Genomic DNA, 26636 nt, shown 5'->3' with positions numbered 1-26636 from the left:
ACCGGCCCTGATTGTTCCCAATGGGGGTGGGGTGAGGACGATTCTCCATTGTTCTCAGTGGACACTGCTAGCACTTTTGAAAAGCGGCCATAGAAGCTTAGGCAGCTAACGGGGTATCTTTGAGGTCTGCTGGGCACTCAAGGGATTACCATAAAGGACCCTAAGCTCCCGGGTGGGTGAGGTGGACAAAGGGATGGGGCAGAGGCGTGGGTAAAGGCTCCTTACCTGGCATGTTCAAAAGTCCTCCCAGGGGTCCTGTATGCTCCAACCCCTCAGGCACAGGGACCCCGTCAGGTGCAGGGGAACACGCTCGCCCCAGCGCTGCCGACTGGCCAGGCGTGTCCAAACACCATGGACTCCTTTGCGCTGCGATGAAGGGATCAGCAGACAGCCAGGGCAGGCTGGGTGCGAGTGAGGGGGTGGGAACTGGCAGGTTTCCCCTGTCGGGGGGTGCTGGAGGGGACGGGGCGCAGATCCACAGCTCCAGCACGCCACAACCCCTCCACCCCCGAGGGCTGCTCCGGCTCCAGCCCCGCCCTCCCCTTAGCTCAGCCCTGCCCTGGGTCAGGCAACTCCAGCTCACACAGGACGGGACCCGGGCTTCTGACTCCCTCATTGGCCTGCCCGCCCTGTCAATCAGCCTGTCCTGGAGCATTGGCCCCAGGGACTCAGTCTCTGGATGCTGATTTCTCCATGGTCCTTTCCCAGTATTGGGACAGGGCAGCCAAACAACCCCACTCAGTTTCCGTGGGGGGCCAGCAGCCCCCTTACACCGAGACGGCTTCTGGCTGACGTCAGCCCCACTGAGAGTAATGGGAGATAGCAGCCAAAATGGCCGTGGAAAACGTCACTCATTGGCAGTGTGGCTGGTGAGGGCAGGGCCTAGAGGGCAATGCAGGCCTGAGTGTGGCCTCCTGTATCGGCCACTTACCCTCCCTATTCGATATTTCCAGCTCTCCCAGTGCTTCACAGCAGGGGGGAATCTCCTGGCCCTTCCCCGGGAGATCGATGGGAAAACTGAAGCACGAAGCAGGGCCGTGACCTGCCCCAGGTCTGGTAGTGAGTCAGGGGCAGAGCCCGGGCTAGAACTCAGTCCTGGGGCTTGTGCTCTAACCATTAGGCCAGGCTGTTTCCAATACCACGTGCTGAATTTTCGCTGCAGGTGCTTGGCCTCTCAGCTGCACAGAGAAAGCCCCAGCGCTGCTCTCCCCAGACAGGCAGGCTCCCAGCGTGGAAACCTGCCTGTCTCGGGCCACCGATTCTGCCCCCTCCCCCCGTTATCCTGTAGCTCCTCTCATTTCCACCCCTCAGTCAGTCCCTCCCTGATTTCCCGCATCTGGCGGTCTTGCTTCGCCACCTAGTGGCGCTTCTCCATTTTGAAGCACGTGGAGGAGAGGAAAGTGATCAGGAACAGTCAACATGGATTCACTAAGGGCAAGTCATGCCTGACCAACCTGATTGCCTTCAAGGATGAGCATAAGTGCCGACTCCGTGGGTGCTCTGGGGCTGGAGCACCCACAGGGAAAAATTGGTGGGTGCTCTGCACCCACCGGCAGCCAAGCTCCCCGCCCTGCTCCTCCCTCCGACTCACTTCACCTCCTCCCCTGAGCGCACCGCGTCCCCGCTTCCCCTCCCAGCGCTTGCCGCCGTGGCGTAACAAGCTGTGGGAGGGAGGGAAGGAGGGAGAGAGGAGGAGCGGGAACATGGCGCTCTCAGAGGAAGAGGCTGGGAAGAGGCAGGGCCAGGGCGGGCACTTGTGGAAGGAGTCGAATAGGGGCAGGGAGGAGGTGGAGTTGGGGCGGGGACTTTGGGTAAGGGGTTGGAATGGGGGCGGGGAAGGGGTGGGAGGGGTGAGGCAGGGTGGAGTCGGGACAGGGCCAGTGGGGTCGAGCACCCACCGGTGCCAGGAAAAGTTGGCCCCTGTGATGATGAGATAACTGGCTCTGTGGATATGGGGAAAGCAGTGGACGTGATATATCTTGACTTTAGTAGTGGGGGCAGGGCTAGGGGCGGGGTGGGGTCGAGCATCCACGTGAAAGAGGGGAAGTTGGCACCTATGGATGACACTAAGCTGGGGGGAGATGTAGATACGCTGGAGGATAGGGATAGGGTCCAGAGTGACCTAGACAAATTGGAGGATTGGGCCAAAAGAAATTGGATGAGGTTCAACAAGGACAAGTGCAAAGTCCTGCTGCGATGGGTTTGATCACAGAGACCCTCTTGGGACAGTCACCTGACATGCTGAAGTTACCTCTGAGCCCATTTTTCCTGCCAGCTTGGGACTCCAGAACCCTGCCTTCTTGAGACCAACATGCTAGCCTGCTGCAACACAGACCCAGGTCTGGTCCATGCCCCCAAAGCTGCAGGCTTTAACCAAAAACTGCTCAGCAGGTCACCTATCTCCAGCACCCAGACACCCAGTTCCCAATGGGATCCAAACCCCAAATAAATCCGTTTTACTCTGTATAAAGCTTATACAGGGTAAACTCACAAATTGTCCGCCCTCTATAACACTGATAGAGAGATATGCACAGCTGTTTGCTCCCTCAGGTATTAATCACTTACTCTGGGTTTACTAATAAACAAAAGTGATTTTATTAAGTATAAGAAGTAGGATTTAAGTGGTTCCAAGTAATAACAGACAGAACAAAGTGAATTACCAAGCACAATAAAACAAAACATGCAAGTCTAAGCCTAATACATTAAGAAACTGATTACAAGTAAATCTCACCCTCAGAGATGTTCCAATAAGCTTCTTTCACAGACTAGACTCCTTCCTAGTCTGGGCCCAATCCTTTCCCCGGTACAGTCCTTGTTAGTTCCAACAGACATCTTAAGTGAAAAGCAGGGGCTCTCTCATGACTGGAAGCACCCTTTGTTCTGTTCCACCCCCTTTTATATCTTTGGCACAAGGTGGGAATCCTTTGTCTTTCTCTGGGTTCCCACCCCTCCTTCTAAATGAAAAAGCACCAGGTTTAAGATGGATCATGTGACATGTTCACATGTCCTGTGAGACTTCATTACCCACAGGCTGGCACCCACATATACAGGGAGGTTTGCAAGTAAACAGAGCCATTTACAGCCAATTGTCCTAGTGAATAGGAGCCATCAAGATTCCAAGCCACCATTAATGGCCCACAATTTGCATAATTACAATAGGACCTCAGAGTTATATTTAACATTCCTAGTTTCAGATACAAGAATGATACATTCATTCAAATAGGATGAACACACTCAGTAGATTATAAGCTTTGTAATGATACCTGACAAGAGACCTTTTGCATAAAGCATATTCCAGTTACACCATATTCACTCTTATAAACATATTTTTATAAAGCATATGGACTGCAACATCTGGGCTGAGTTTGGGCTGGGGGAGGGGCGCTCCTCGCCCAGCTGTGGCAGGGCTGGGGCTGCAGCAGGTCCGGGCTGGGGCTGGGTTTGCGGTGCTCTTTCCCTGTCCGCAGCAGGTCCGGGGCTGAATTGGGGATGGGGGAGCTGATTTGCCCCAGCAGGCGTTTTGGCCCCTGGCGGTGGTGCATCTGGCTCAGGGTGGTGGTACAGCAGTAGGATGGCAATGGAGAGGCTGGCACGGCTGCCTGGGCTGTGGCCAAGTTCTCAATCTCAGATGGAGTGACGGATGCTTCGCTCCTCTGCAAACCAGGCCCTAGGACAGGGGTGGGCAAACTTTTTGGCCTGAGAGCCACATCAGGCAATAGAAATTGTATGGCAGGCCATGAACGCTCACAACATTGGGGTTGGAGTGAAGGAAAGGGTGCAGGTTCTGGCTGGGGGTGGGGATGAGAGGTTTGGGATGCAGGAGGGGGCTCTGTGTGGGATTGAGGGGTTTGGAGAGCGGGAAGGGGATCAGGGCTGGGGCAGGGGGTTGGGCATGGGAAGGGGTTCAGGGGTGCAGGCTCCAAGCGGCGCTTACCTCAAGCAGCTCCCGGAAGCAGTGGCATGTCCCTTCTCCAGCTTCTACACGTGGAGGGACCCCCGACCCTCAGAGTGGGACCATGCGGCTGCTTCTGGGAGCTACGTGGTGCGGTCCCCGACCATGTACCCCGGAGCGGTGCCATGCTACGGCTCCTGCGTGGTGCGGCCCCCGACCCGGCGCCCCGGCTGGACCACCGAACTGGAGCAATCCCCAGACCCTGTTCCCCAGTGTGAGTTTGTGGTCTGTCTTAAACGGCTTGCGGGCCGAATCCAGCCGACGGGCCATAGTTTGCCTACCCCTGCCCTAGGAAGTCTTCTGCAAACCAGGCTGTAGGAAGTCCCGGACCCCAAAGAAGAGACACCCAAAAGAAGAGGCTGCTTTCGGAAGCCCAGGCCTCATGGGGGTGAGAATCTCCGGGGAGGGGTAGGGGGGGCTTACTCCCCCGGAGGACATGCTAGTCGGATTTTAGCTTTGAGGATCCTCAAAGCAGAAGAGCTGGAAGGAGATCTCCTCACACGCGTGATTCACCCCGCACTCAAACAGGCAGCCAAACAAGAGCGGTGCTGGCGCCTCCTGGCACACAGCCAGGTCCGAGTAACCGCACGGCCCTTTGTACAGGAGCCAGGGGTGTTCCCACTTGGCCTCGTTCAATGGGGACTGGTTGAGGTAGATGCCCAGGTCGACCTGCTTGCATTTACCTGTCGGGTGGGAGTAAAGTAGCCACGACACGGTGCTTCTGCGGATGGGGCATTGCCACTGTTCAACAGGCAGGTCGTCTTGGAGGCTGGGGTGTCTGGCACTTCTGCGCCATCCGCCTCCAGAAGCCCTGCTGTCGGCGTGAAGCTCACCACGCTGCCCTGGCAGCTGTGCTCGCACAGCTGCTTGCATGAGTGGCGACATTTGAATGTCAGCCCCTGGTCTGTGCTGAGCGCCGCTGCCCGGCACCGGCAGAGGGTGCGGGCATTGCAGTACAACACGGGGTCGCAGGCCTGGCACACCACCTTGGCCACCTGGCACTCCCCCATCTTCATGCCCTTAATCAGCTCGCCCTTGTGCCAGCGCTGCCCGCCGTCGTCACTATAAAAGACCAAGGCCCGGGGCAGGGTCCAGCAGGGCAGTGGCAGGCGGCAGCAGCGAGCGGTAATGTGGTAGGTATAAGCCGGAATCACCAACCCCCGGAGCTGAGCTGACCCCGTGCCCCGGCCCCACCGCAAACGTGGCCCAGTCCTTCAAGTCTTCCCCAATCACCTGCTCCGTCAAGTCTGTTAACGAGCTCCAGGTCTGGCCGGCATCTTTGCTTCGGACGTAGCACAGCCGGGCGGCGTTCTGCCCGGTCCAGATCTGCCATTGCTCTGTGACGTGATGAAGAACAGGAAAACAGTCTGACTCTTCTGCTCATACACCGGGCAGGGGTTCATTGTGCGGTGACCCGGTAACTCTGCGTTCATCAAGCACTCCCTGGGCCCCCACTGCAGCAGGAGAGACGGGGTGAGAACAGGTAAGTCAGAGGGGTAAGTGAGCGGGGCCCACTCCTCAGTACATCACGATGACCATCCCATATGGGCTGGGCAGCAAGCGAGAGGGGTCTGCAGGGAAACAATGCACAAGGAATTACCTCGACCGAAGTCCCTGTCTTCCGACCTCGTCTCAGCACCAGGTACTCAGCGTCCTCGTCCCTGGCAGAGGAGCGTTTCTCTGCGAACGCCAGGAGCGTGTCTGTGGGGATATACAGCAGTGCGGGGACCCGATAGGTGACCCCACTCCGTGGATCCTGGTGGAAGAGAGTCACCTTCCCAGAGCTCATCGAAGCCTTGATCATGATGTCTTGACGTACCAGAGACCTCAGCTGGGAGAGAAAAGGGATCAAGGGGGTTAAAACAATACTAGTTACGGGGAGTTACTAGTTGCGGGGAGCCGGGTCGGCCGGGCCGGCTGGGAGCCAGATCAGCCGGGCCCGCGGGGACCCCGGCCGGCGGGGAGCCGGGTCAGCCGGGCCAGCGGGGAGCCGGGCCCGCGGGGCCGGGAGCCGGGGGGTGCGCCGGGCCGCCGGGGGCCGGCAGTGCTGGGCGGGCCAGGGGTGGTCGGCCGGGGCCGGCACCCCAGGGCCCGAGCTGACCCAGGCTGGAAACGCCGGGGGGCCAGCCTGGGCCGCGCCTCCACCCCCCACACCCCCCTTATCTGCTTCAGGCTTCCCGCGAATCAAATATTCGTGGGAAGCAGGGGAGGGGGCGGAGACTTTGGGGAGGGGGCGGGGGTGTGGGTGGGGCTGGGGGCGGGGCCGGGGGCCGTGGAGTGTCCTCCATTTGGAGGCACAAAATATGGTAACCCTAGAGTTAGGGCCAAATTCTGCTCAGTTACACCAGAGTAATTTCTGGCTCGGGGTTTACACCAGCGTCACAGCGATCAGAACCCGGGCCCCACGGTCTCCAAGTGACAAACAGGGGCCTTCCTCCAAGCCCAGACTTTCCCAGCACCAGCCCAGGGCAGCAATTTACCATCAGCCGATGCCTGCCCTGCTGGAGGGGATCCCTGCAGCGCTGTCTCCAATGCAGACCGGCTCTGGCCTCTCCCTCCTGGCCCGGCTTTCTGCTCTTTCCAGCGGGGAACAAGACAAACTAGACCAGGGAGCCTAGAAACAGCAAGAGAAGTGAGAGGAGAAGCTCTAACCCTGGCAGGGATTCAAGCCCTACTGAGCCGAGCCAAGCGCACCCCACCCCTGCAGACACTGCTTCATCCAAGATTACTGCTAAAGAGACGTGCTACAGCGCCCCACCTCAAAAAGGCCTACACACTGCCCCCAATCATGGCAAGTCCCCCCAACAGACCTGCCCCCACCCCCCTTGCGCCAAGTGCCCTCCACCCCCATCAGACCTGCCACCCCCGTTGCGCTGAGTCCCCCCCGCCCCATCAGACCTGCCCCCGCCATCCCCCATAGTATCGAGTTCCCCCGTAGCAAGATGAGGCCCTGAAACATAAACCCTTGGTATCGGAGGCCCGGTATGAGGCCTGAGGCCTGAACTAAAGTAATGGTCAAGACTTTGCTAACATAATGCAAAGTTAAGCTGTGAGACAGAGGCAGGCCCTGCTCACAGAAGTTGGCAAGGAGAAGGCTGCTAATTGCACATATACACATATCTAAAAGGTATCAAGTACTAATATGTCTAAGTACTAATCAAGTACCAGGATGGCACCAGAACATTCTGGTACGAACACATTCCACAGAGATAATGGGGAACAGGCTACCCATCCTAAAGACAGGGTCAAAAGGATAATATGATGGATAAAGTTGTTTGTTCAAACCAACATGTACTAGGAGAGAGGCAGCACCCTAATGCGTAGAGGGGTTGTACCTCAATGTGTCAGGAGTGATGTATAACCTGTTTGTACCTGTATATAAGAATGCATCCCTGGGCAGTGACTTTGTCTGGCCTAGGGGGCAGTGGAGTGTCCCGCCACTGTCTGAGCCGGTCCATTGACAGGGAGCACATCTGTATTAGCAGAACTATAGACATCTGATCCAGGGAGCTAGAGACTGCATTTCGTTTGGCAATAAACCTGGCCGGGGGCCTTCGTACCTCATTGGAGTCTGTGGTCATTGGGGGTTCGCTCGAGGTCTGCTGTGCCAGCGATCTGCGCAGAGCCGGGACAGCACACAGAGGGAACACACCCACACAGCCGACTGTTATCAACATTGAATAGAGCAGAGCACCATACAAGTGATGTCTGACAACACGCCCCAGCCCCATCAAACCTGCCCACCCCCATCCGCCCAATGCGCCGAGTCCCTCCCAGTCCATCAGACCTGCCCCCCCATCCTATTGCGCCTAGTCCCCTCCACCCCCATCAGACCTACTCCGCCACCCCCATTGCGCTGAGTCCCCCCCGCCCCCATCTGACCTGCCCCCACCCCCCATTCTATGGAGTTCCCTGCAGCCCCATTAAACCTGCCCTCGCCGCCCCCCATTTCACCGAGCCCCCTCCACCCCATCAGACCTGCCCCCCGCCAGCCCCCTATTGCGCCAAGTCCCCTCCACCCCCATCAGATCTGCCCCATCAACCCCCTTTGTGCCAAGTCATCTCCGCCCCCATCAGACCTTCCCCACCCCTGCATTGCGCCAAGACCCTTCCACCCCATCAGACCTGCCCCCCACTCCTCCATTGTACCGAGTCCCACCCGCCCCCATCTGACCTGCCCCCGCCGCCCCTTACCGCAGACTCTGCTCCGCACTCACGGCTCCAGGGACCAGCACAGCAAGCAGGTGCTTGGGGTGGCCAATGGAAAGGGGCGGCACATTCGGCTCTTCGGTGGCGGGTCCCTCGGACCTGCCGCCAAATTGCTGCCGAAAAATGAAGCAGCAGCGGTAGAGCTGCTGCCGAAGTGCCGCCGATTGGAGCTTTTTTTATTTTTATTTATTTTATTTTTTTTGGCGCCGCTTGGGGCGGCAAAAACGCTGGAGCCGGCCCGGCCACTGGGAGCAGCAGGACCCGCACACCCCCTAATTGGAATCGACATGAGCAATCACTCAAAGAAGAAGAATCACTTCCCTCGATCTGCTGGCAATGCTCCTATTAATGCAGCCCAAAATGCCATTAGCCTTCTTGGCAACAAGGGCACACTGCTGACTCATATCCAGCTTCTCGTCCACTGTAATCCCCAGGTCCTTTTCTGCAGAACTGCTGCTTAGCCAGTCAGTCCCTAGCCTGTAGCAGTGCATGGGATTCTTCTGTCCTAAGTGCAGGACTCTGCACTTGTCCTTGTTGAACCTCATCAGATTTCTTTTGGCCCAATCCTCTTTCGGCCATGGCCTGCGCAGTGGCAAAACTATACAAGCCAATGCAAAGACCATTTGGCAGACCCCAGCCTCGATCCCTCCCACCACTAAGGGTTAGAGAGGAAGTACTTCGTGCCCCCAAAGGGGTTTGAATACCTGTTCACACACCCACAGCCTTGCTCGCTGGTAGTGACAGCAGTAAAGGAGAGGCAGGGTCAGCAAGCCCCAGCGCCTAAATCTAAGGACACCAAGTGCTTGAATTCATTCAAATGCAAAGTTTACTCCATGGGGGGCTTGTAACTGAGGATTGTCAAGCAACAGGCAATCCTGAGCAGGTACCTTTAACTCCTGGAACTCAATGCTGAAGTTTAGCGAGCGGGAGAAGTTTGGGGCAATTGTCAAGGAGGGCAATGTTAGGTCAACGAATAAAATATGGAAAGGCTGCAGGGAACCCCCCCAACAAAAATACAGGTCCACAGTCCTTTACTGTGAGCTCCAGTATCTATCACCTGGTTGGTAGCCAAGCTAGTCCTGCTTATGTAACCTTCCTTCCCTTTGCTGGAATGAGACATGTGGAATCAGGTGTATAGAAACACATTGTGTTTATTTTGGGGAAACTGAGGTACATAAATGGGAACGGGAAAAATGCATAAAACAATAACAGAAACTTATTCTCTCTATCGGTACAGTAACTCAGAACATCTGTGACCTGAAGCCAAGACCCAAACTAGACCCCCGTGGAGTACAAACGGTAAGTAAACATACGTCACCCTTCTGATGGTCGCTCAGGACCTCGATCCTTTGGCTTGTACAGAGCCTCTGGAGAGGAACTCTGAGGAGATCCTTCGATGACTCGTCCTTCTCACTGGCTCCAGATGGCACGGCGGCAGGCTCACGAGATGACAGCGGGTGTTCACAGGTGAATGACAACGGTGGAAGTTAACTGCTGCAGATGGTAAGTAATAGCTGGAGATGGCACTTGTCCAGAGTTTCAATCACCTGTGGAAGCAAAACCCGCGTGCACCTGCCACTCGGATGGGCAGCCCCGAACTGAGGTCACTGCCGCTCTTCTATAGACTCTATAGCGCGAAACCCCTCAGGGAAACCCCATAGAATCCCCGGGAAAATCCAGCTAAAACTGGAACTTGTTTACTACTTGGGCCACTGCTGACCGTTGGAAAGGGCGGGAAAACACTCCAACTGCCCTCACATGACCAAGTCCTCCATTTTAGATAACAAAATGGGTTCCATATAAACGTAACAAATCATACTACTAATAACCTTACAAACACAGCTTTAGGAATTTGCCCCGAACAGCAAGGCTCTGGCATGGACCTCTTTACAGGCCTCACTGGACGCTGCAGACTCAGCAGTGCGCACCTTGTTCTCAGGGATAGCTATGCAGTGTAGTTCATGGCTGCAGGCCTTGGGGCTCTTGCCCGAGGTTCAACAAACTATGCAAGAACTACCTTTTTACGGGATGGATCTGTTTGCCGAGCAGACTGACTCCAGACTGCATAACCTCAACGACTCCAGAGGGACAATGAAATCTTTGGCTATGCACACACCCTGGCAACCCAACGAAACCCTTTAAGCCCCAACAGCACCCGTATCCTCCTCAGCCAAGGCAGGAATTCTACAGGCGCAGAGGTAGGAATGGCAGTCCTAAGCCTTCTCATCCCCCGTCCAGACAGGGACAGGGCCCGACTAAGCCTTTGTTGGGCTCAAAACAGACATTTTGAAAGCGTGCCCGAGGATGGAGCACCTGTCTCAACACCGGATCCTTCCCCGTGTTTTTTGAACGGTCTATCCCACTTCTACCGTGCGTGGTCCCAAATAACATCGGACTGCTGGGTTCTTTGCACGGTGGAAGTGAGATATTCTTTCCAATTCTTCTCCTATCCTCCTCCCCACCCCCCTTCTCCATCCCTCTTCAGGGACTCTTCTCACGAGCAACTCCTTATCCAGGAGGTGCAGGCGCTCCTCATCATAGGAGCAGTGGAGGAGGTTTCTCAGGAGCTAAGGGGCAGGGGATTCTATTCCTGATACTTCCTAATCCTCTAAGCCAAGGAGGGTCTCAGACCCATTCTAGACCTGCCAGGACTCAACAAGTTCATGGTAAAGTTGAAGTTCCGCATGGTCTCCCTCACTACAATTATCCCTTCCCTGGATTCGGGAGACTGGTTCGCTGCCCTCTAAATGAAAGACGTGTACTTTTACATAGCGATTCTCCCTGCTCACAGACGCTTCTTAAGGTTCGTGATCAACTGAAAACATTATCAGTTCACAGTCCTTCCCTGCGACCTGTCGACAGCCCCACGAGTGTTCACCAAATGCACGTCGGTGGTAGCAGCCTTCCTCTGAAGGAGGCAGGTGCAGATATACACTTACCTAGATGACTGGCTACTCAGGGGGCAACACATTTCGAAGAACAACAGTTAAGAGATAAGTAACCAAAAGTTTTGGTCTCATTGGGAGTTGGGACAGCAGCCTGGATAATGGCAGTTTCAGAAAGCATCCTAAATGGCAAGACTGTTTAAGCTTCCTAGTGAGTCTCACACTGACTCTCAGGGTTTTCACACTGCAAAGAAAAACCCACAGCACAAAGTCTCAGGGCCCGGGGCAGGTTGGCTTGGACGTTCAAAAACAACAGCGTAGACATTACCGCTCAGGTTGGAGTCCGGGCTCCGAGAACCTCCCACCGTGTTGAGTTTCAGAGCCTGGGCTCCAGCCCGAGCGGGAATGCTATTTTTTAAGACCTGCAGCCCAAGCCCTGTGACCCTGAGTCAGTTGACCTGGGCTCTGAGACTCAGACCCACGGGTTTTTCTCTGCAGTGTAGACATACGCCTCATTAGCCTGCTGCTTGCTTAGGTGATTGCCAAGCCGAGCCGGCTGATGACCTGCAGAGAACAGTGTGGCACTGTCAGGCTAGTGCTGGCTTGGCAGGGGCTATCACAGTGATCATAAACGGAGTCACTGGTGAGTGAATTGCTACTGTGCTAAGCATGCCTGGAGCAAGGTCGCTGGGACCCAATAGCAGGAAGGGTAGGGGAAGAGCATGTGTCACTATGTGCTTGGTTTCCAGGGACCATGCTTAGATAGGGAGCCCCATAACAAGGTCTGAAGTTTGACTTTATATCCCTCTCTGGTGATCCCTCCCCCTGTAAAACTCCTCCTGGAAGGAACCAGCTGCAGTAAACAGACCTGCAGCTGGAGGCTAGGCTATCTGAGTTGATTTCTCAGCTTCATTATTCTGTCCAAAACAGACGGATGTGGTTTCCTGAGAGGTTCCGGAGGCACAGAGCCCTCCGAGGTACCAGGCATGTAGACGAATGTGGTCACGTGCATGCTCTTCCTCTAGCTGAGTGGCACCTGGCAAGAGGGCACAGCGGGTGCGGGAATGGCTGCTCTCAGGAGTTCCTCACCCACCTCCAATTCTCATTAAATTCAGAGCGGCCTGAACAAACACAGCCGCTTCTCATCTACTTCCTCCTCTCGAAAAAAAAAATACGAGGTCAGGGTGGGAGGTTTCAAGAGCACTCCGCCTTGGCCAATCACAGCTCTCATTGAAGGAGGCTGACATTACTTTGGCTAAGGCCCAGTGCTTGTGAAAATTCCTCTCTACATGACACTGGTCCCCGTAGCAGCCCCCTGCACTGCTAACCTCTCTTCACTCCCCAGAACAGGAACAAGCTGTTCTCCACTACTTCCGGCACCTTCCATTGCTTCACCTTTTATGTGACAAAATTTGTAAACTCTTTAGAGTCAGGCCCATCTTTTTGTTCTGTTTTGTACGGCGTCTACCGCTGTGCGCTCCTGATCCTTGACTGGGACCCTGGAGGCAATGCAAATGGGCACAATACAAATAGGTCATGTAATCTCATTTTTTTAACATGAAGAAAGCAAAGTCCCTTCCAACCAAATGACATCACAGCAGGGACAACTCGTTTTCAAAGACAAGATGGGCTGTCTTAGCCCATTGCTGTTCTTTAAAGGACGACAACTTAATTGTTTCGAAACTGAATTTTTTTTTTTCCAAATCATTGCAAGACGATGCTGATGGTTATAAAGTCTTTTCAGTTGGGCAGTTTCGTCCTTGAAGTCTCCAAGAAACAGTGAAACGGACTCCCGAGAAAGTCCTGTCAAATGCACAAACGGAAGGGAGTCAAAGGCCCAAATCCACAAAGGGACTGGGGCATCCACAAACCCTGGCTTGGATGCCTAGGCTATGCATGGGGAGAGTTTGGGCCCTGAGAATGAGACCCACAAATGCCAGCAAACTGGGGGGTAGTCTTCTAAACTAGCCAATAGCAGACACCGATGAGAGGGGTGTGTCCTAAGCCCCATCTCTCTCAAAAGTTAGGCACCTATGTCCGAGCTGGATGGAGGCACCTATGTGTGCTTCTGATTCACAGCTGGAAACCCCTCACCTGCATCCAGAAGAGTTTCTAGCAAGAACAGCAGCGGTGCACTTAACTCCACACAAAAAGGCAAGGGAAGGGCTATAAGCACGTAAATTCCTTTTTGGATCTGGGTCTAACTCTTCAGTGTTAGTGATCTCAGGTAAGTATGTAACGTGGCAGTGGGTACCATGTTTTTCTAGACAGGAATGTGATCTTCAAGATGATTGTGCTCCTTTAATCTCTCCCCCATGAAGACCGCAACACTGTTTTCACATCTGTTCTTTCCTTTTATTGAAAAAAAAAAATCATTTAGAAAAATGACAGTTTATATCAGGGACACAACTGAACAGAATCTCAATACGAAATATGCCAGTTGGACAAACATGAAGGACATTTACAGCTCAAAAAATGCCATTGCTTTTATTTTTTCACCTTGTCGATAAATTTCGTGCTCTAACATACAGAAGTAGCATATTTGCAGTCTCGATATTTTCCCCTTCCAATAGATAAAAGGATTTGATATAAAAATCGATCCCACCCACCCACTCCCCAATCAGATAAATATAAAAATAAAGAAAACACTTGTTTGTGAATGGACAGAGTTGTTTTACATAAAGGTTTTGTCCTGAATTCCTAACAAAGATTCACGACGAAAAGGATAAAATGAAGTCAGCGAAATGTGAATGCTAAAATCCCCCAAACACTGCATGGCACAGAGCTACATACTATAAAGCACTGCCAGGTAAAAAGGAGGAAGTCAATAGAGCATTGAGCAAAAACCTCTCTCCTAAAGGTCTTTGTTAGGTCAAATGTCATCCATCATCATCTCAAAAGTGACAGAGCAACCTGAAAGGCAGGTTAAACACTGCAACCATACAGATCAAGACTGTCTGAGCTAGGCATTAGCTTCAAGATCTCGGATCCAAGTTTAAAAATCCTGCTTTATCCAGAATTCAATAGGATTTCAGGACAAAAACAGAGGCAAGTAACATTCTTTGCTATTTCACTTTCTTTATTGGTATTAATTTAGTATGATCCACGCAGGAAGATGGCCATTGGAATAGTTATTTTGTTTTTTTTTCCGTGGCCAAACTGTCATGAAGCTTGGAGATTTCCGGTTCGTAGACCTCCATGACTAATGTTCCATTGTCATCAAAGAATTTAGCGATAGATTTGGTGAACTCTGCTTCTCTCGGCTGTTTGGTTTTCCCGCTGATGAAAGTCAATTTCAGGGTGTATTTGTCATCAAACCTTGAAGGGACACAGAAAGAGAACCTGAATCAGAGTTTAGAGAGGGGGCTTTCTTCACATGTCAGTAAAGATCAATCCGTCCATGTCACAATGGACCTGACTTCCTGAAAATGGCAGCGTCCATGCCGTGAGATCAGTTCAACAGCCATGGAAGATTTCCACCTTCCATGTGTGTTTCTAGGTGGTTTTTTTTTTTTTTTTTTAAATATGTATCTATATGATCTTTTAAGGAAAACTGTGTTAAGTCAAAGATGAGGCTAATTGGGCCACATTCCAGAATTTCAGAAGCCACACTTCGGGTTAACGCCTCCCTGTTTTAAATGACATGAACCAATTCCACGTAAGCATTTCTTCGGCCCTTAAAAGTGAATTAACATTGCTCCCGCTCCCTCCCCCACCCACTTCCTTCCTGCTCTGCTTTCATTGTTTCAGTTAATAAAATGCTTGTGTGTCCAAAAGTCTGACTGTTTTATACTTTAATTAAAATATATTTTACAGGCCAGGAATAGAAAGCACAATTACATCACAAACAGGGAGCCAAACATCTCTCCCTATATGCATATATATGAAAAGCCATGTGTCCCATCTCTTTTGGTGTCATATCTGACAGCAGACAGTACCAGATGTTTTAAAGATGCAGGATTCCTAAATTCCTTCCTAACCCATCAGTCAGTGATTGGTTTATACCTGAAGCATGAGGGTTTATATCCCTTATTCTTTTAGCCAATCTAAGCTAACTCTCTCTTCATTTAAAAAGTTTCTTTTTTGAATCATGCTAAACTCTGGGGTCTCATGAGTTCCACATGTTAGTTATAGGAGACAGAAAACCGTATACTGCATACAAATTTTAGCCATCTCAAAACTAGAAATGATGACAGGAGCTAAAGTAAAAGGAACTAAATGTCCAATACTGCAATCTGCATTCATGCAAACAGAGTTAAGGGGTCTACTTTTCTAAGGGCTGAAGGACCCATTTGTAAATGTTTATAGCCTGTCACTACCCAGTAAATAGTCTGGGGGTGGAGACCCAGGGATGGTTTCGTTCATGTCCAGCCCGGCACTCATCCCACAATGGCAAATCCAGTGCTGTGAGGCTGGCTTGGCTCCCCACCCCCCACACCTGAACCAAATTTGTTTGTGTGGAGTCGTGATCTGGCTCCTGGAGTTGCAGTGCCACTGACTCAAATTTGGCCTTCAGAACTGGGCAGCTGAACAGTGGCGACTGCTGGCCAGGCCTCCAGCTCTGAAGGTAGCACTGCAGTGCAGAAGTAAGGGTGGCAATACCATGCCTGCTACAGGGCTCTACCAACGGGCTGAGAAACACTGATACAGAGAGCAGAAAACATCTGGGGTGATTCCATGTGGGTGTTAACGGCAATAGAGCACAGGGAGAGAGACAGGCTCTAAGGAAGCAGGTCTCAGACCATTCAGGGCTTTTGATAGAAACCAACACTTTGAATATTGCCTAGAAGCCAATTGGGAGGCAATGCAGTGCATGACACAGATGTAATATATAACCCTTTGCATAAGACTTATGCTACACCAGCCATTTGGCGCCTGTGCTGCTCTGAATAAATCTGCACAGAGAAAGGTGACAGACCCAACAGGGAGCAGAACTGACATTCCTGCCCCATAATAACTACAGTAAGTAGGCAAATCACAGGCCTCAGCAGGGCGTGGATGTTCTGTCACTATGGTCCTTTGGTAACTGTGGTTCTAGAAGCAACAATACCTTTTTAGACTGGAGGAAAGTTGCCAGATGTCATCAGGGTCCATCCCTGCAGGATCCTTTCGATGTGCTACCAGGAAAATGCTCTTCTCCTTGTATGAGGTATAGATGGTCAGGATTCCCATCATCACAAAATAAGTTCGGGAAAGTTAAAGAAATTCAGGGAATACGAGAGCCATGCAACAGTAACACGTAGGACACGTGAACAATGGAATGCATACAAATAAATGATTCATCTCCACACAGCGCCTGAGGTATTTAATTGCTTCTGACAAGATCATTTAGAGCTCGGTATTTGGTTGACATTTTTATTAGTATGAACAAGTTAAATGCAAATATAACGTGTCAATCTCTGGCTCTTAAAAATCTTCCCACTGCCACCAGACCACAGATCAATGCCTGAATAGACAGGAATGGTGGGCAAAAGTTTATCAGAACCTCCCTTGAATGAGGTTTACCAAGGAGTCAGATAGAAAACTCAAAAGATTAAAAGACAATTAAGCGTGAATATAAAAGACTAAATCGTGTTTTCAGTTACTTGACTGAAATTTCATTGGCAACATCTAAAGGAGGCCTCAGGAAAGCCTGAGGCAGAATAAGCAGTGGAAATAATCCTTATGTCTAGGGTCACTCAGCAGGTCAGTGGAATAGTAGGGGATAGAAGCCCAAAACTCCTGGCTCTCAGCTTTGTGCTCGGTTTACCAGCCCACACTGCCCCCCTGAGACTATCTGCACAATTCAGAGAGATTGCTGCATATACAGAGAAATACTGCACCTTTTAGCCATCACTCTGGACATGGTATCCTGAATTATCTGCACTAACTAACTCCTATAGCCAAACAGCAGAAACAAAGTCAGTATTCAGAATGGCAGAGTATGTTGCTGAAAAAAACCAGAATGATAAAAGTTACTCATTTCTTCAGATTTACTCACTGGTCTCTAAATGTAACTTAGATTTATACTGCTGTCCTCTTCCCAATTTTTATGCTGCCTGTTATTCCTTGATGGCAGCCTCTGACAATTGCTCCTGCTTGCCATTTCACTCCCAGCACCTGATCTGCAGTATCACAGGAAGCAGCTGGTGCTATAGGAGTCTGTCTACAGAAATACAAGTTTCTTACACTAAAATAAAGCGGAAGAGGCCTCGTATGTTAAAATAAAATACTAAAGAAGAAACCCGGTAAGTCCCACTGTGTGTGAAATTCAGACGGGACCTATCAATTTTACTTCTATGTCTGCTAAAAGAGGGAAAGACAATTATGGATTTTTTTTTTTTTTTTAAACCACACTTGTTGGGGGAAGACAAACACACCTTAAACCTGCAGCACACAGGAAAGGATATGATACCACACAGAAAGCGAGAACAGGTTTAGATTCAGGAAAGGGATGCAGATAATCCCAAATCAAAGCCACGACGGCAAAGAGACAGGAGACTGTGCAGATGATGAGGCGGCCATCAATCAAACAGAAATTCTCCACATACTTGTACTTTTCCAGGAGAACCTGATGGGAAAGCAAAGAGCCCAGTTTATTGTACACTTGGCTACTTTTACAGGTGGCTTCCAAAGAAGACTTAAATTAATTCTCTATAGATGCACTAATTTTAACTGCATAATCCAGATAATTTTAATTAAAGCATCAGAAAGGGGAAAACCCATTCAAATCCAGAAGCGTCACAGAAACAGCAATAAACGTGGTGAGAATGTTGCAACTTTAGATATTTTTTATATCTAATTTAAATAGTCTTTAAATGTACATATGTTCTTTAAACTTTTCACTGACACACGTAAAAGCCATTTGAAGGCTAACTAGCCAATGTTATTAATGCAAAATGACAGTAATTGAGTTGGAAGCAAGTGATTTCCGAGTCACCCACAGCTCTAGGAGGAGGCACTCAAGAGGAGTCTGATCCTGGAAACGCCTGCATACAGGTCTGTCATTGACTTTCATGAGAGTTCTGTACAGAGCGAGGCTCCAAGGTGGAATCCGTAAAAGGACTCAAGTGTTGCAACACTGAGGGCACCTAGAAAAATCACAGGAGCAACAGTGCAAGCCCCCAAGCTGGGTTAGGCACCTGGGCTCCCTATATGATGAACAGGGAGAGTCGGCGCCTAAGAAAGGCGATCCACCAAAGCCAGCCTGCTAGGTGCAGAGCCACCTAAAGCAGCCTACTTGGGCATGGGTCCTGCTTTGAGCAGGGGGTTGGACTAGATACCTCCTGAGGTCCCTTCCAACCCTGCTATTCTAGGATTCTACGCCAACCAGAGGGGGAGGAGGAGGTGCTAAGCCCTGCCCCACTCACAGATACAGGCTCCTAAGTCTGGGCTGCAGGGAGGCGCCAGCTCTGCTTGTGATTCACAAACCAGAAGATGGGTGTAAATTGTGTGCAGAACTTGAAACAAAATGGCCAAGGAGGGGGGGGCCATTACATACAACCCATTCGCCTAGTGGCTAGGGTACTCCCCCAGGATAGGGGAGATGCCTGGATCATGTCCTTCCTCCTCCTGAGGGGAAGATGGGATTTGAACAGGGATCTGCCATGTCTCCGGTGCGTGCCATAAGTACTAGGCTACACAGGCATTCTAATTCGGTCACTGGCCCAATTAATAGTGAAGTATTCCACTGCTTAATTCAAGTGGAACAACTGCAGGAGGAGACATTGAGGAAATCACAACAGAATATCCCATAGCCTGGTAGCTAGGGCACTCACCTGAGAGGTGGCTGCTCCCTATACAAAGGGCGGTGGGACGACTTGAACTGGGGGTCCCCCACACCCTGAATGAGTACCCTATCCGCTAGGCTCAAGATTATAAGGGAGGTCTTTCCGCCCCTGGCTGTTGTGTGTGGGCACCTCGGGTAAGTTCGATCAGGAAGGTGTGCTCAGAGGGTGCCAACAGGATTGGGCCCTCGCACATGACTTAGGGGACCGAACACCTCTCTCTTTCCTGGTTTGTGAAGGGCTTTGGAGCTGAGGTGGGGATAAGCCTCCAAATACCTACCAGAAAGCAGTAGTGCATATGTTCAAGAAGGAAACAGGCGCCCAGGTGCTTAGAGTGAAGTGGCAGTGAGCATGCCCAGAGGGAAAAAACTTAGATGCCAAGTGAGTTTAGGCATCTACTGGGCTAGAGGCATCTATTGTGCCTCACAATAGCACCTAAAAATGGAACTTAGGCACCTAAGTACCTTTGTGGATCCCACCTGCAGTGATTTCAAAAGGCCCATCGGGAGGCTAACACAGTCAGTCAGTCAGAATATACCTTTTTGGCAGAATCATCCAAAGAATTTTTCACAGCTGATCCATCCCACTTGTCAATTTTTACTGGTTTGTCATCAATCCTCCACTGCAATGCAAATTGAGAAATCAAGTCACTTCCAAGAACTTGGCATGTGTAAATATTTTGTTTGTTTCTATACTGAATAGGAAGATAATAGCAAATGATAGCTCAAAGCCAAACTCAAAGGAAGTGCTCCATAGCAAGTATCTGTATATGAACGACTGTCCAAAGATTAACAAAATCTAGTATCTATTACACAATTGTGCTGCAGTATGTAAGTGGATTGCACCGCAATTCAACATGACATTAGACCTTCCAACCAGGCTTTTCTCAAAGCAGACCTCAGATTTAGTAGATTTTATTGTTGTGGCCATGATATACCAAGTTTTGAAAAGGTTTAATCTGATGAGTCTCAAACAGCGCTGTAGAAATGATCCCGTAAAGCGACAATTTAAGATGGGGAGTGATTTTAATTTCAGTCCTATGCTTGCCTTTGTCAACAGATGTCACTGCCAGTGATAGGAATTTTAATGATGCTGGATGATTTGTTAATTCTTTTCCATCAAATCTTCCAAAGTACTTGCATTTGCTATGAAAACTCTCTCTCTCCACACACATATACACACACACACACTCTGCCAACACAGGGGAAATTTGAGGGGGGGGGGGGAAATCAGGAATCTGATGAGGACAATTTAATGGCACATACAAATAAAAAGAAACGACAAGTTTCTCACTCAGACCCTAGACCAGCAGTTCTCAAACTGTGGGACGGGACCTCAAAATGGGTCGCAACCCCATTTTAATGGGGTCACCAGGGCTGGTGTTAGACTTGCTGGGGCCCACGGCTAGAGTTCCACTGCCTGGGACTGAAGCTGAAGCCCAAGCACCCGGGGCTGAAGCCAAAGCCTGAAGGCTTCAGCCCTGGGCAGTGGGGCTCAGATTACAGGCCCCCCACCCAGGGCTGAAGCCCTTTGGCTTTGCCCTCCCATCCCCACGGCAGCGGGGCTTGGCTGGGCTCAGACTTCGGTCCCCCCTCCTGGAGTTGTATTGTAATTTTTGTTGTCAGAAGGGGGTTGCGGTGCAATGAAGTTTGAGAACCCTGCTCTAGACTAATGAGAGATTTTTTAAGAAAACAAGGACAAAAATAATCCCTACTCTTTTAGCCCAGCTATATGCAGGTCATCTAGCCACTTGGCAGTGTGAGCTAGTGGAAAGAGCACTGGACTGGAACTCTGGAGACCTGGGTGCTATTTTCAGCTCTGCCACTGTGTGCTGAGTGGCCTTGGGCAAGTTACTTAGCCTCAGTTTCCCCCATGTAAAATGGGGATGATGACTTTGACCTCCTTCGTAAAGCGCTTTGAGATCTAGTGATAAAAAGTGCTATGTACGAGTTGCGTATTATTATTATTACATTCAAATTTCCCACAAGTTGTCGCCCAAAGATGCGCCCCATTGCTTATGATGGACCAAGTATAACTGCCTGTGTGCAATGAAAGAGTTAACTCTCTCCCTAAAGTTCATAAAACTCGTAGCAATATCTGTCTTACATTCATTTGGCAGGACTTTACAGTACTGCTTTGAGCTGTGTGTATTTTAAATAGCCCGATATTTCGATGGGACTTGGACCACATATGTTAGATTCTGGTAGGAGATATTCTGAACTTGCATTATTTCCCCAAGGTGAAGTTCACAAGACAGTTTACCGATTTAGTGCCAGAAGAGAACATTTCTCTCTTGGGTTAAAATAACCTCTACCTTGATATAACGCTGTCCTTGGGAGCCAAAAAATCTTACCGCATTATAGATGAAACCACGTTATATCAAACTTGCTTTGATCCACCGGAGTGCGCAGCCCCGCCCCCCTGGAGCACTGCTTTACCACGTTATATCTGAATTCATGTTATATCGGGTCGCGTTATATCAGGGTAGAGGTGTATTTTAAAAGAAGATGTTTGCCCTGATTTACTTCTACAGGCACTGAAAAATAATCATACAATTCTGCTCTGAGACACACAGGCATGAATCGCTGAATGCCTAGGAAACTTCAGCACATGTGCGAGTGCAGGAGCGGATTTTACAAGGCAGAGTAGTAACAGGCCCTTTGTATTTAACTCAAAGGGCCAGTAGTGAACATAGCCCTTGTTTTGGGGTAAGTTTAAAATAGAAGATATTTATGGAAGGCCACTGGACCCCAATTTTTACAGCAATGCTAAGGTTAGTATAGAATGAATCATAGGTGAGAAAACCTTTTCCTACAGATTATAAAGGCATACAAGTCAATGATTTTTAGATTTTTTCCACCCTCCATATTAGATCATCCACAGGGATTTAGTTGAACGCATGTGTTTGGGATGGGGGGGGGGGGGAGACAGAGAGGGAAAGTGAAAAAGGTTGAGGGGGAAGGATTTCTGATTTTCTTTCTAATAACTAGATTGGTAGCCAAATCTCGAGTAAGCTTCACATCCCCACACCACCTCTGAGTCCCTCCATTACTCCTTATCTGTTGGCAGAAAGAGATACCAAAAGGAGCTAGAAGAAAATAATTCAAATGTCATGACTGCACACAAGCATTTCCTATTCATCCTTCGCCAGAACCTCTAGGCTCCATTTCTCAATTGGGTGGGGTGGGGGGTGGAATCCAAAAGTTTTGTGGGAAGTTACTTGCCTACAAGCGGTTGTATTTTGCTTACTAGAGGCTTAAAATGTATTACTGTTCCAAAAAGAAATTACGTAAAAATGGCAGCTTCTTATGCTACAGATCTGCTGTGTGTGTCACTCAAGTGTCAAAAATAAGTTATTACGGTTAGACCTGCAGAGTCAACATAGAATAGCTTGATCCTATTGTGTTGCTGATGTACAGACTAGAACTGTGAACTGTCAATTGCAGGACCATGTTCTGTCCTCTATTACACCCATAGAACCCAATGGAACCAACGGTGTTACAAAGAAGCAAAAGTGTCATTTGACCTGCAGAATCTTTGTTACTGGTGATGAAGTACAAGAAGAAGAGAGGCTGAATTTTCAGGGCTGATAGAAAAACTAGCTTTTTACTTGTGAAATTGAACAAATTTGATACAACAGGTAACTTCAACAAGCCATATAAAAGTCTCTTTTTGGAACTGATCTGCCCGCTTTGAGATGAACTGTGAAAAAATCAGAGAAATTCTCAATTATTTCTATGTGCCCTTTATTAAATTACCAGAACAAATATTTTTCTGAAGCGACAATAATTAGTTCTCTCCACAAAGTCATTACTCTATTCCTGGGCTTGTTCCTAAGATATGAAATGAAGGGAAAAAGTGACACTTGGAATCCAGCGATATTTAAAGGGAAGTTGTCTCTATGTTTCATGATTAAACATTTAATATTAACTTATGTTAAAAGTGATCTCTGAACATTTGAGCCACTGAATAAAATGTCTGTGTTCTAATAAAAGAATCCCTCTCATAAAATGTGAAATGTGTAAGAATTCACAGGTGTCCATTATAGGACAATTAGGGACAGACAATAAATATGGAGATGAACTTGATTGTATTAAAAATGTTTGTTTATTGACATGTTGGTCTATATTGCTCACTGCTTTAGTAACCGAGTGCCTCACATTAATGAATTTTGCCTCAACCCAGTGGGTTAGGATTTACCCCTCTTACTTTTTTTGTTTTTTTTTTTTTTTGCATCAGTATAGCTACCCCCATGCCAACCCTAGAAAATGTACAGCAGTTTGTTAAGGAGGCAGCAGCAATGGAGAAGCCCTGCTGACAGGTGGTAATCTCTTTTAGAGGCTAGGTACAGTAGAATCTCAGAGTTACTAACACCTAGGGAATGGAGGTGGTTCGTAACTCTGAATAAAACTTTATGATTATTCTTTCATAAGTTTACAACTGAACATTGACTTAATACAGCTATGAAACTTTACTATGAAGAAGAAAAATGCTGCTTTCCCTTTGTTTTTTAGTAGTGTACATTTAACACAGTACTGTACTGAATTTGATTTCTTTTTTGGTTTCTGCTGCTGCCTGACTACATCTTCTGGTTCCAAATGAGGTGTGTGGTTGACTGGTCATTTCATAACTAGTGTTGCGTAACTCTGAGGTTCTACTGTACTTATATGCTTCCATGCCTCCCAAGTGCTTACAGTAACGCCAAGACTCATTTGTGTAAACTACCACCATGTTAATCCTTCCTCAAAGCTCACTCCTGCATCTCAGCAAGTTAACACACACAAAAAATACCCCATTATGGAAGGAATTCAACATGTTCACATGTCAGAATTAAGTCACTGCATGATCTTTATCTTGGTCCTTCCTCACCCCTTTCACCCTGTCATTCTTATTTTATTAGATTGGGGCATTTTTAAGAGAGTGAACTTGTCTTTTCACATATTTCTAGGAGGCACACAGCACATGTTGGGGTGCTATAGACATAAATAATCAGATGTCTTGCAAGGTCATCCCAGGATAAACAAGGATCTTCCTGCACAAATCGCTCCAGTAAAACCCACTTGTATACTACATCCAACCCACAACCTTCTATGACAAGGACTGAGGGAAAGTGACACCCAAGTTCTTAAACCACCTCACTGCCTGGAAGCAAGTCTCCTCAACAAGCAAGGGGCATAAATGAGGAAACATCAAATACTCTATCTTATATTTGGAAGTAATTTCACCAATGGGCCTCTATTACATGGAGCAATAGGGGAGCTCAGATCAGCCCTCAAAAGATGGTATATGTCAAATCCCTAAGGGATGACAGCATGTCATCACCACTAATTGACTCCCATCTTACACTACAACATCAAAAGAGAGGGATTCAGACCTTGAAGATGGAGCGAACATCTGCATGTTTAAGAATGGTTGGCACCCTCTCCTCCACATGAGGTTAAGTAGCCAATAGGAATAAGTCAGCATCCTATGTAGATTATGGTTGTAATAAAACTATTTCAACTCAACTAGAGAGACATGCTTATCTCCCCCCCCACACACACACAGTTCCTTATATCTCCTTGTCAAGTGCTGGAAATGGGCCATTTTCATAACCACTACAAACAGTTATTTTTCTCTCCTGCTGACAACAGCTCACCTTAACTGATCACTCTCCTTATAATGTGTATGGTAACACCCATTGTTTCATGTTCCCTGTGTGTGTGTGTATATATCTATCTATCTTCCTTCTGTATTTTCCACTACATGCATCCGATGAAGTGGGCTGTAGCCCACGAAAGCTTATGCTACAATAAATTTGTTAGTCTCTAAGGTGCCACAAGTACTCCTATTCTTTTTGCGGATACAGACTAACACGGCTGCTACTCTGAAATCTGTCAGGTTGTGGCTATCAAAATCCGGACCCGATCTAGCTTATCGTCCAAGATGAACTACAAGCCCTACTAATGGAGTAGGGAAGTATGGAGTAGTCAGTATGCAAGGTACTCAGAAAAGTTCTACCTGACAGTATATTTATAAAACACTAGAAGTGTACTAAATATTTGTTCCTTGCCATGGCATACCTCCTGACCTTAGTCTTAGCTCTTCTGTAAATCTGAATACAAACCCTTGTAACCAAAGATATTCAGACACCAACAGTTCTCCAGATATCGCCTCACCAACATGTACCCCAACTGCTTTGCTCCCTGAGATCATCAGGTTTCATTAAAGCCATCCAAAGCATCCCAGAAAGAATCAACATGGCTGAGAAAGAACAGGTGTCAGGTGTGTGTGCACACATTCAAACAGAAATCCTGAGGAGGATACACCAGATTATAGTTAGGGTTTCCAACCGATTTAATGCACTGTTACTGAATGACTCCGTTTCTGCACCAACTGGACAGTTGCCATTTCAGAAGATAAAGATATTGATATTCCACAGCGCACATTGGCTTTGGTTGCACTTTAAATAACCACAATTAAGTGCTTACTAAGCACATCGAAAATAATGAGGATACTTCCAGAAGGTATCACACTAAAAACCACAAACTGCTGCCATTTGAAATTGGAAAATTAAACACATTTGCTTGCAACAAGAAACTTGGAAGTATTTAATTAAAAAAAAAAAACTGCAGCTCTAAAAACCTACAGCTTTCAGGATATCTTGATCTCAAACTCGATTGTCCCATTCCAGGCCAAAGTCAAAGCTGGTGCAGAGAAATAGAGAAATAAAGAGGCAAACACCTTGCCCTTCAAAACTGGGCTGAGATCACCAAACTCACTTCATATTAATAACCATATGCATTAGGCCAGATCTACCCTACAAACTTTTCCCAGTATAGCTATGTCTGTCAGGAGTAAAAATGAGGTACAATCTGTAACTGACAAAACTGTGCCAGTAAAAGCCCCTATTGTGGGCACCGCTTATACCAGCAAAACTCGCACTTATTTTGCTCAGAGTAAGGTGGTGGTGGTGGGCATTTGGAATAAGCAATGCTGACATAAGCTGAAGTCATACTAGGAGCACTTTGCTGATCTTGTATAGCTGTACAAGCAATAGGCTCCTAGTGTAGACCGGCCTTAGTTTCCTATGTTTTGTTACTTCTGCATTTTACTTCCTACCATATGCTGCACATGCCAGGCAAAGAGACAATACCAAAAAGGAACAAAGCAGAGGGACCAGTTACAGCTGTCCATTATTTTAAATGTGTATTTACAGAACCACACCTCTGTGCGGAGTAGATTCTGATAGCAAAATGCTCCGTGAAGCAGGGTTGGTACTAAAGAGTGCCTGGAGAGGAGCATGTGAATTGCAAAATGTGATGTTGGCAGCAGAGGGCTTGCTTGAGCAGAGAGCCCTGTTTCGATGCCCGCGTGTGGCATATACATGCCAAAATCACCATTTCAATGTACATAGGTGAGGAAGCCTTATGGGACCAAAGAGCCCCCTCCTATATTCAAAGTGGGGAAAGGGGGGCACGTATAGGTGCAAAAAGCCCTGCTTCTATACTCATGGGGAGAGAGCCATGTAGAGGTCTCTCGACACTCAGATACAGGGTGTGAAGGATGTTCTTCTGTGAGGGTGTGGGTGCCAGGACTCCTGTGCTGAGGGTCACAGGACCAGCACCAGATGGATGCCTGTGCCCCTGTACCAGGGCTCATGGAGGTAATGCTCTAAGGGGCCAGGGCTCCCACCTCAGGGTTCAAAGGGGAGAGAGTATGCCAGGATCAACCTGTGCCCAGTGAGGGGGGATCCCTGGGGGCACACAGGAGATGGCTGGGGTGGAGGAGCAGGGACCAGCCTGCACCCAGTGAGGGGGATGTCGGGGGGGGGGGGGGGGGGGG

The 26636-nt window shown here is 49.0% G+C and overlaps 1 protein-coding gene and 1 pseudogene across 1 annotated transcript in view; both read right to left on the bottom strand.

The window, feature by feature from the left end:
- Positions 1 to 3883: 3883 nt before the first annotated feature.
- LOC117871900 lies at positions 3884 to 6757 on the bottom strand (annotated as a pseudogene).
- A 6620-nt stretch (positions 6758 to 13377) lies between these two features.
- The window catches only part of SPCS2 (signal peptidase complex subunit 2), a 19158-nt gene continuing 5899 nt past the window's right edge, over positions 13378 to 26636 (bottom strand). The window contains 5 exon segments of the mRNA XM_034779490.1: positions 13378 to 14191; positions 14193 to 14364; positions 16097 to 16231; positions 17436 to 17596; positions 19351 to 19535. Coding sequence (XP_034635381.1) covers positions 14135 to 14191; positions 14193 to 14364; positions 16097 to 16231; positions 17436 to 17596; positions 19351 to 19535 — 710 coding nt within the window. The 3' untranslated portion in view covers positions 13378 to 14134.

This window comes from Trachemys scripta, chromosome 1, assembly GCF_013100865.1.
Source record: "Trachemys scripta elegans isolate TJP31775 chromosome 1, CAS_Tse_1.0, whole genome shotgun sequence".
In the NCBI taxonomy this organism is placed as follows: Eukaryota; Metazoa; Chordata; order Testudines; family Emydidae; genus Trachemys; species Trachemys scripta.
Note: the sequence above shows the minus strand (reverse complement) of the source record. Positions and strands in the feature narration are given on the sequence as shown.